Raw genomic sequence first — 10,637 nt, 5'->3', positions numbered from 1 at the left:
TTTCTTTTCGACTGAAGAAAGAAGGACATGGACATCTTGAAAGACATGGGGGTGAGTAAATTATCAGGACATTTTCATTTGAATCCTTTAATATAGAATAGTGATTAAACTGACTTGGAACTACCGTTTTTCAACGGCTCTGGGAATTACCTGTGCCTTCCAGCCAATCAGAATTGAGTATTCAGACAGACCATGGTATAATTATAGTAAATAATAGTATATTAATTTATATCAACCAAGATTATTTAATGCTGTGATATTTTAATTTTAATTGAAAAATTAAAATTAACCTTAGAAGAGGTATAAGCAAAAATTTAGCTTCACCAGCAAAAAAGACAAAACGATTCATATTCATAAAGCTATCATGAGAGTTTTTGCAGTATTACCAAATCTAGCAATTTTTTTGCCATTCATTTATAATCACAAATCCTCTGCCTTTTTTTAAAGGAAAACCAAGGAAATGAAACGAAGGTTTATTATAATTAATAAAAGAACAATTCCAGATTGCCAGCAAATCTCTCAACATAAATCATATAGGAATACTCAACAGGCAAATTCAAAGAAGGTGCAAAAAGGCTTGGCTAAACCAAGCAATTAGGACGAGAGACATACAGAACACAAAAATATTTACAAACTGAACAAGACAAACAAAAACAACAGTGCTTAATGGCAAGTAGTTATGACATTGTAACAGGGACTCTCAAGCCAGTGCTTCTCAAACCTGTTCCTTGGGACCCCCACCCCTTCACATTTTGGATGTCTCCCTCATCTAACACACCCGATTCAACTCACCAGCTCATTAGTAGAGACTTGAACTGGGCATATCCGATGAGGGAGACATCCAAAATGTGCAGTGTTAGGGTCCCACAGGGTAGGTTCGAGAACACACTGATCTAAGTGAACGAATCACTCATTTTCATTATCTCTACCCGAACTATGCTAAGTATTTGTAACCAGTAACATAAAGATTGTCTCCTTTCCATTTCTGAGACAAAAAATGACTTTTTCTTGCATATTTATTCATGTCGCACCAAAACGGACACTGACTGTGTCTCATGGTGCTTTATGAACATTGTAGATGGAAACGACAGACTGACAGAACAGGATGAAGTTGAACATTATGTAAATTAGACATTCACATCAGCATTACTGTTTTTTTCTACCCATTCATTGATATGTCAGTGTATAAGGTCAGCTGTGTCCTCAGGCTGAAGTAAAGCATGATCCAGTTGGTTATTGGCACAAGCTTAACCTCTTAAATTTGCCAGGAGACCATTTGTGGCTTTACTCAATTAGCAATGAAGGTACTTTTGATAAAGTAGTGTATTAGGTAAAAGAAAAGAAAAAGATCAGGTTCACGTCACATCAGTTTAAATGTAAGAATGAGCTGTGCCTGCTACTATTTGTGTATTTTTGGTGAGTATTTTGTTCCTTTTTTTAGGTGACAGTACAACTGAAACAAAAGCACATTGTTATGTTCCTCCACTACGACAGAAAAAAAGTCACTGGCATAAGTTGCAATAGCAACAGAGCATTTTGACCTGCAACAAAGGCTAAACATGAACTTTAAAAGCAAATGAATCAGTTCGCTTCAATTAATCCTGTATACCAAGACACACCAGACCTAATCACATGATTCAAACTGCACTGATGTCCATGTCTGATGGCTTATTAAAAAGTTTATGCACATGGGAGAGAGTAACATTAAAAGCTGACAAGAGGGCCTGAGAGACCCTTTCCCCAGCAGAAGAGGAAAAAAGCTTATAGGCAAACTACAGTGTTGATTTACAGTGCTGAAAAGGGTACAGAAGCAGATTTATTAGTAATGCAATGTGTATCCATCCTCTATCAGTACCTCCAATGCTTTCCCTAAAGCCAAAGCTAAATTCATACTCACTCTTTAGAACTATTTGTTTCGCTGTCCAAGTTCCTTGGCAAATGGCATTGACCCTCCAGATAAATTTCAGGTGAGTTTGCTGTCCAATAAGACAAACAGACTTATTTTGTTCTTTTGCAAGTGAAAACGGGAATTTAGATCCATGGAGTGACCTGTATGATTCGTTATGGGAACAAGACAACTGCACAACACAACCTTTGGTTAGTATTGGCATGCCTGTAGTTTCTTTTGGCTTCACTTCTAGCATTCAGTAGACTTTTTTTCCCCCAACCATCTCTCAGCATCAAGGGGTTCTTCCTCACCCACCATGACCAATGAAATCCCAGGGTATGCACAAATACAGCATGGGCTAATGCTGAAATTGTAACAATTTTTGCATCCTCATAGTCAACATCATCTTAATATGGTGTATTTTTGTCATCGACTACATTTTTGGGAGCATTACCGAACAGTTCTTTCAATTAAGAACATCTTGTCGGTGTCCTCCATGACCTCACGTTCCTTGACAGTTCCTTCAGTTGGCATCTGAAAGTATCCCTTCGCTCATATCTTAACGGTAAATCAATGAGAAATCAGTTCTACATAAAGCACGTCTGCTTTAATGCCGCTTTCAAGAGAAAACTTCTGAACCGAAAAGGAACAAAGAAAACCCAATGCAGGAAGAGTAATCAATGATGCAATTTTCTTCTCCTCGCTAGAATCGTTTCAAAGAAAAAGGCTTCCTTTGCCTTTCGAAATACTTTGTATGGTAGTGCCTTTGCGAAAAATAAAAGGGCAGCAGTTCCAGCTCCTCACTTCTTTTTGTCCTTCTGCTTCTTGTCAGGCTTGTTGCTTTGTTCTGTAGTCATGTTGCGAGGCATGAGGACAACGCCGTCTGGGCCGTACTGTAGACAGTACTCGCTGGCCGAGTAGGGTCTGCCTTCCTCGTCCCGCAGCTGTGCAAACAATTCCCGGGATAGGCTCTGAACCTTCTGCTTCGTCTGTCTGATGCACTTATCGTACTCCATCTTCTCCTTCAGCAGCTGAGCCTTTTCACGTTGCAGGTCTTGCACACCCTGCTCAAGGTTGAGGATGGTGTCTAGCTTGCGTTTGCGGCAGTTCTGCGCTGCCATTTTGTTCTTTCCGCGGCGGCGGATGTCGCGAATGAGGGAGAGCTGGTCCTCGTTGAGATGGTGCTTAGCCAGAAGCTCGTTGAACTCCTCAACGGGGAGGTTAATGATCTTTTCATTGGAGAATGGGATGTCCATGGCCCTCGCCCTACGTTCATCACGACTTGACTGCCTGTCAACATAGTCTTGTGGTGGCTGGAGCTTCGTCTGCTGCATTTGCTTATCTCTGCCTTTCTTGCTGCTGGATGCAGACAGCTGAGAGCGCTCAGAGTAGGATGATGCCAGTGGTAGATTGTAGGTGTGGTTGTGATTGACACTTTCCAACTGCGGTATGCCATGGAACTGAGACGGATCTTGGTAGCTCATGCGGCACAGCTTGCTATACTCTGGTTGGTAGCCTCCGACGGCTCCTTCTTCCGCTTCTGCTGCAGCCGCTTCTGAATCGGTGCTGTAGCCCACAGCTCCTTCCTCTGAGAATGTAGCAGAGGTGGATGAAGATGACGCGGCTGACGAGCAGGATGTCTCCGAGTTGCTAGGAGAGGCTGGGCTATGGCTGGAGTCCAGTGAAAGACCTGAGTCTGAATCGAGCTCATCCTCGAGCTGAGAAGCCTGGGCTTGGCTGAAGCCCTCTTCCATCGCAAGGTCTAGAAGGCTAATTTCATCCAGCATAGACTCTTCCAGCAGGCTGGAAAACGGATCTGGCAGTACAGCAGTGGTGGTTATGTTGGTTGTACTGTTTAGAGGTGGTGGAAGAAAGAGTCCGGTCAAGTTAGTAGCTCCAAATGTTGAATTGATGTTGGTGGAGTTGCTGGAAGAGAGCCTGACTAAGGTAGGCCGCTGTCCACCAGTGGTATCCAACTCGGGGTTGAAGAGTGTGGGAAAGTCCTGGCTGCAGCTGGGAAGCGAAGCCTGGTGGAGACTAACATCCTGGTTAATGAGAGTAGACCGTGGGAGTCCAAAACTTCCTATTGTGACTGATTCTGTGGTGCTGGCATTGTTGTTATTGGGGTCATTATTCATGCTGACATTTACTGCAGTATTGTTCACCTCCATGTCCTAAAAAAAAAAAAAAAAGGAAATAAATGTTAGATACGGTTTGCCCATTAATGTTATCATATCTATTATTATTGTTGCTATCCTATCTGTTAATTTACTAAAAAAATACACTAAAATGCCTGATTAAAAAATTAAATACTTGAAAAAACCTTATTAAGTAGTTTGATCTCATATTTTATTATTAATTCTTAGGAAAAAAATATATTTTAACACTTTCTCTGCTTATTAATATTGTGAAAAACTTTTTATTTGTCTGCCAAATCAAAGTCATCTAGTAAGACCAACATGCATAAAAACAACATAAACCAGGAAATTATATCATACCATATAAGACCCTACAGACCCTCATGACACTGTGCCAAGGTTTAAAAAAAATTAATAAAATAAATAAATAAACTTTTGTATAACAAGGCAAGGTTAATTTGGGTTTCAAAATTTCATGGGATGCCCCAAAAGCTTAAAATATTAGTTCACTTTTAAATGAAAATTACCCCAAGCTTCACTCACCCTCAAGCCATCCTAGATGTATATGACTTTCTTCTTTCTGATGAACACAGTCGGAGTTATATTAATAAATATCCTGACACATGGGGTGGGTTTATTAAGGCCCTCTGAAGCAAAGCAATGCATTTGTGTAAGAAAAATATCCATATTTAACAAGTTTTAAAGTAAAATATCTAGCTTCTGCCAGACTGCCTTCCATATTCAACTTACGAAGAAAATGTAATACCTCTCGCAGTTAAAAACGCTTTCACTACGTCCTACGCCTTCCGTATTCAAATTATGAAAAAAGCTTTTTCATTTTTTCGTTGAATATGGAAGGCGATCTGGCGGAAGCTAGATATTTTACTTTATAACTTGTTAAATATCAAAATTTGTCTTACACAAACGCATCACTTCACTTCAGAAGGCCTTTATTAACCCCAAGGAGCTGTGTGGAGTATGTTTATGATGGATTGATGTGAAGTTTAATACTTGTTGGTATCTCACACTGTCATTATAAAGCCTGGATGCATCAGGATATTTATTAATATAATTCTGATTGTGTTCATCAGAAAGAAGAAAGTCAAACACACCTAGGATGGCTTGAGGGTGAGTAAAGCTTGGGGTAATTTTCATTTTAAAGTGAACTAATCCTTTAAAGGGGACCTATTATGCAAAATTCACTTTTGCATGGTGTTTGGCTATAAATGTGTGTTGGCAGTGTGTGTACACAACCACCCTATAATGATAAAAATCCAACCACTCCTTTTTTTTAATCCCCATAAATCATAAGCAGTGTCTCAGAACAAGCCGTTTCCAGATCCCTGGCAATGTGACGTCACAAAAGCCACATGCCCCGCCCACAAATGTTGACAGACACTGCCGTTTGAACATAGAACCGCCCTGAGTGCGTTCACAGCGAGTTATACAGAGTCTGCCATTGCTGCACTGATGAGAATGTCTCCCGAGCGTTTTAGGTGTTCTGTAGCTGGATGGATTAATCCACATAGCTCTCTCAATTTACTCCCTAAATCTGAGCCGCTGAAGACGAGGTGGATTAATTTTGTTTTTGAAGAAAATGCTCCCACAATTCTGCCGAAATTTGTTTATGTCTGCGCAAATCTTTTCACACACGACTGCTTTGTAAAGGAATGTCAAAACAAAGGGACAATACAAAAAGTTTGTGCTAAAAATTTGTTACTCAAGGATAGATCAGTAAACTGTTCGTGATCCAGCTTACAGTCTCCAGAGTGATACTGGATACGGCAGTAATAAAGGTGAGAGCACTTTATTACAGTTCATCTGAGCTAATTTACAGATATAAAGTTTACCAGTTTATTAAGCACCACCCCAAAAGGCATAAGGTCTTAATATATTTGTTTACTGTTAGTTGTAATGAGTGTTTCTGTGTACTTCACTAATGTATGTTGATGATAATGCAAGGGAGAGAGAGAGTTTATGGATAATATTTTAATGCACACTGTGTTTTATTAAGATCTTACAGTGATTTTCTAGAGTGAAAAGAGACGCTTCATCTTTTGTGTGAAGTACAATAAACGTCATAAAACTAATCGGTCGAACGGGGTCCGGTACAACAGGCTTGTACTAATATAGTGGATAAAAACAAGAAGACAATATAAGTTAGAACCGTAGTTGAACTAAACTATACCTGTTCTGTCTCCATGCTGCATATATTCACAGTTTCTGACATTGTAGTGCGTCCTGACTGACTCCTGACACCGGAGAATCAGCTCTTGAAGCTCCGCCCTCTTAGGCCGAGCGCAGCAGCTCATTTGCATTTAAAGGACACACACTGAAATGGCGCATTTTTGCTCAACCCCAAAAAGAGGCAATTTTAACATGCTATAAAAAAACGATCTATGGGGTATTTTAAACTAAAACTTCCCATACACACTCTGGGGACATCAGAGACTTATTTTACATCTTGTAAAATGGGGCATAATAGGTCCCCTTTAAAGAAAAATGTTATTACTTTTTACTCAATTTTACACTATTCATTATATTGAATTTATTTCTTTTAACAACTTTATCATAGAAACTCATTATAATCATTGTCCCTGACGCATAAATTAAGACCTCATATTCCCTCCATCGACTTGAATGCAATAAATGCGCAAACCTGCAGTTCCATTATGGACATTATGTCCTGCCACTGCTGCTCCAGATCTAGTGGTGTATCAGACTGCGACAGTGGGCTTTGTAGCGAGATCCCTTGTGACGTAGATGGAGCTTCCTCAGCTGGAGCTCTTAGCTGTGAGGTGGATCCTGTGGCCTGGAACTAAAAACAGTAGAAGACAATATAAAATGTCAATCAAATAAAAATGTTTTAATATGCAAATTAATACATTTCACTCTCGCTACCTCTGGCTCTTCTCCAAATGGAAAGGTGGCCTCCAGAAGCCTCAGACATTCCTGTAGGGATAATGAAGTCTGAGCACCGAGACTGGTAAGCTAAGGAATACGACAAGAAAACTCCATGTAATTACAAGGTTGACAGGAATTCACTTGAATCTACAGCTGAGCTTACAAGCCTTTTTGAATAATCTAAAAGCATTAATAACCAAAACCTTGCTGTACTCCTCACATCTTCCTGTAATCCTAGCATATTACAGCACATACCTCTTCAGGTATGCTCTCTCCTGTCTCTCCATCAACATGAGTTTGGCTCTGCACTGCTTGGAGATTAAGTCCATTTCTCCAGCTTTCCTCTCTTCCACCTGCCTCCTCGTTCTCTTCATTAGGTTTATCAGCCTCACTCTCCTTTTGCCGACTGCTATAGTTAAATACTTCTCGGCCAGCACCAAGGTCAATATCCTGCCTCCAAAGGATGTCTATGAGGTCAATGTCCTAGAAATATATTCATTACAGGGGAGGGTCATTAAAGGGCTAAGATTACAGATCATCATCAGATAATTGCATTTAATGAGGGACATGATGCAGATTATATCAGCTCTTATTTATCTAACTGTCCCAAGCATATATTCATTAAAATATAACAAATGAACCACTTCTCTTATAAAAAAAATTATATCCCGTAAGATCCTGACACCCTCAAGAGTAAATGACCTCTATTTAAAGGGTGAGTCTACTGAAATACCACTGCTAATCTCTATTTAATTCAGTGCACTGTTTGTTCAACATGTCAAAGCAGTGACATCACTAGAAAACATGGTATTAACATTATGAATAGCCTAGCCTAACATACACAAACAGCTTTAAGAGATAGACAGCCCTATCGATGAGACCACACCCTGTCCAGCCACTATTGTAAGAATACTACTAGCTCACATCTAACACTCTTAATAGCCACTATACGATGCATTTAATCTAATAGCTAGAGATAATATCATAACTGTTCTCTTTTTGAAGAAATCAAATTCAAACCAACGTCAATCTAATTACTGTATGCTAAGCTAAAAACACAGCTACTGTACCTCTTTGGAGAGGTCGTCACTGCTCTCTCTCTCCCCTTGCTCCTGACTGTCCTCAGGGGCCACAGCTCCTAGGCTGTCCTCTCCGCTCAGGCTGTAAGTGGTCTCAGAAGCACCGCCAGCCCCTCTCATGGCCGAGGCTTCGGAGTTGTTCACGTCCTCCAGGCTGCCCCCATTGTCCAGGGCAATGCTGGGGCCGGACTGACTGGTTGCCGAAACCACAGTCTCAGGGTCACGATGCACCAGCCAGGCACTCAGCTCGGTGCTGGGCACACGCAGATGATCCAGGGAGCGCACCTGGTTCAGCAGACGACGAGTAGCAAAAAAATGGTCCAGGTCCACACTTTTAGGATGGATGCCATAGCCGTCCAGGGTGTTACGGAGATTGTGGAACTGCGTCTGGGTGTAGGCCGAGCTTGGGCCCAGGATGATCTCACGGAGTGGGGGGAGCTGATTGTTTAAATAAGTGTCCAAGTCCACCCGTACCCCAATTAGACTCAGGAGGATAGTGAACTGAATAAGACCCTCTGTGAAGTACTTTTTCAAGTAAAGCATTTCTTTGCAAAGGAACAAAAAGAAAAAACTCAAAAAGGAACTAAAAAGCAAAAATAAAAAATTACACTCGAACAAATATCAAACCCAATTAGGTTATGGTCAGCTTTGTATACGATAGAAGAAAATCCTCTCTTTTTTTTGTCTTTGATGTAGGTTTTCTCGCCCAAATGATATCCAGCTTATATATCTATAAGCATGCACTTTCGAAAGTTTGACCAGCCTGCATAGAAAGAGAAGAAAAAAAATTAATCAAAATAATTCCAGCATTTTATTTTACAATTACATTTTTAAATTTGCATTTACAGCTTAATCAAAGTTAAAAGAACATTTAAGATCACAATAAAATGATTGCATCATCACCTAGCATGATATACAAATCAACTATCTCTAATGTTCACACATTAGTAATGATAAAAGCTCATCAAATATCACAGCTTGAAACAACCTAATTACAATTTGACAGTGACAGTTAACAGTCTTAAAATGAAACTTACTATAAAACATTAATGACCTCCCACCAAATACACCCACCTCAAAATCACACCCACATTTACATCAACCCATCCATCCATCCCTGTAACCCTCAAATAACAAGTAGTACGTAAAGAGATCGCGCATGATCGTCAACAATAAATTGCAGATCGCTAACTGAGCTTCGGCCAAATGTTATTCACTGCCTACTTTCATCTAACCATTCTAAATCCTCATCTAAAAATAATGTAGTTGTCCAAGCACTGTGAAGTATTGACCTCTTACACTTCCGCTATCAGAGCCCAGCAGCCCGTTAGCAACAAGTGGCGCAACAGCCTCTGATTGGCTAAGATGCCTGTCACTCATTTTCTCTCCAAACAACAGCCAATAAGAAGGCGGGCCCTGGCGGGGTTCTACCGGGGACATTGAATTACTAATAACAACTTTTATTAAATACCCAGTTCTGTCTAATGGTTAAACTTAACCGCTCAGAATAGTTCCTTCAGTTCAAGCAAAGCTGTCTTGTGCATTTGCAGCAGCCACACTGACACACACTCCCACATTCGCAATTTCGAAAGCTATAGCTAACTTAGCCCGCTAGCATAGCATCAAAATAGTCCTTTTTCATACTTACTCAGGAAGAGTTTACTGACAAATGACTCAGAGTGTCTCCACATACAAGCACAGCAACTGTCATTAATCACTTTCAACTAACTACGCACTTATTCCCTCAGATATCTCTATGGTTGTCACTCCCCTCTCGCTTTGAATGGCCCACCATGACTTGCAGAATTTCCTCTTGCCGACAACTTGGCTGAAACTGAGGCGCTGAAACATGCTGCCACTGCGCACGCGTAGAATATTCTAGTGCACATACGGGATGAGATCATTCATCAAAATCCCCCGTTGTATACAAAACATATAATTAGACAATATCTATTTTTTATTATAACAAAATGTAAAATTTGTTGCTGGCCATTTAACTTATATTATTTACCCCGCCGTTGTTTTTCTTTCATTTTTTTTTTTTTTTTGGGATCAGCTTATAACCGTGGGAATTCCCCCCACCCCACCCCCGCCCCCAAAAAAAGGGAAAAAAGAAAAAAAGAAAATAAAACTATAAAATTAATATGTAATGCTTTATGCCAAAATAGTAACGTATTATCACATTGGGGCTAGTTGTCACACGTTTACTCCGGTGAATATTTCTCATTTCTTTTTGGGCACATACCTTAAAGTCTTGGCTACAAAAGCTTTTAAACATTTCTGAACACGCATTTATTGACCTGACTGACTCTCCATGCATCTAGGGCCTATATGAATATCACAATGGCACCGGCCATTAAAAAAAATAGCCTATTACAGGCTTTCATCAACATTAAAACTATTACGAAGCACACAATCCGCAACCAGATAAAACGCATCTTTCTCAAAAATGACATTGTAATAAATATTGTAATAATATTAAATATTATATATTATAATAAATTATATTAAATGATAACATTTTAAACACCACTCAATAAAAATAATTTGCTATAAAAAAAAGTTTAATTACTTTTAGCCACTGGATGGCGCTCATTGAACATGTTTACAGGCCATAGGTCAAACTGA

The 10,637-nt window shown here is 39.8% G+C and overlaps 1 protein-coding gene across 4 annotated transcripts; it reads right to left on the bottom strand.

Moving 5' to 3' along the window:
• Window positions 1–457: 457 nt before the first annotated feature.
• nfe2l1b (nfe2 like bZIP transcription factor 1b) lies at window positions 458–9,875 on the bottom strand. Of its 4 annotated transcripts, none has more exons than XM_048171609.1 (6): window positions 9,658–9,875; window positions 8,001–8,772; window positions 7,186–7,413; window positions 6,928–7,017; window positions 6,686–6,844; window positions 458–4,062 (listed from the first exon to the last, which is right to left on the bottom strand). In XM_048171609.1, exons 2-6 carry the CDS (start codon window positions 8,550–8,552, stop codon window positions 2,689–2,691), a joined length of 2,403 nt encoding a protein of 800 aa, XP_048027566.1. In that variant the 5' UTR covers window positions 8,553–8,772; window positions 9,658–9,875; the 3' UTR covers window positions 458–2,688. The 4 variants fall into 4 exon arrangements, with proteins under 4 accessions (XP_048027566.1, XP_048027568.1, XP_048027567.1 ...); XM_048171611.1 differs by having other exon boundaries at window positions 6,928–6,978; XM_048171610.1 differs by lacking the exon at window positions 9,658–9,875 and adding an exon at window positions 9,084–9,325.
• Window positions 9,876–10,637: the final 762 nt, after the last annotated feature.

Source organism: Megalobrama amblycephala, linkage group LG20 (assembly GCF_018812025.1).
Source record: "Megalobrama amblycephala isolate DHTTF-2021 linkage group LG20, ASM1881202v1, whole genome shotgun sequence".
Taxonomy (NCBI): Eukaryota; Metazoa; Chordata; class Actinopteri; order Cypriniformes; family Xenocyprididae; genus Megalobrama; species Megalobrama amblycephala.
This window is presented reverse-complemented; position numbering and strand designations above follow the sequence as displayed.

What these genes read in the sequence shown, in the direction of transcription:
- nfe2l1b (XM_048171609.1), bottom strand. Translation starts at nt 8,552, where the DNA reads ATGCTTTACTTGAAAAAGTACTTCACAGAGGGTCTTATTCAGTTCACT. An exon ending in GTGACGACCTCTCCAAAGAG is followed by an intron (nt 7,414 to 8,000) that starts GTACAGTAGCTG and finishes ATATATTTCTAG; the next exon opens with GACATTGACCTCATAGACAT. An exon ending in CATTTGGAGAAGAGCCAGAG is followed by an intron (nt 6,845 to 6,927) that starts GTAGCGAGAGTG and finishes TACTGTTTTTAG; the next exon opens with TTCCAGGCCACAGGATCCAC.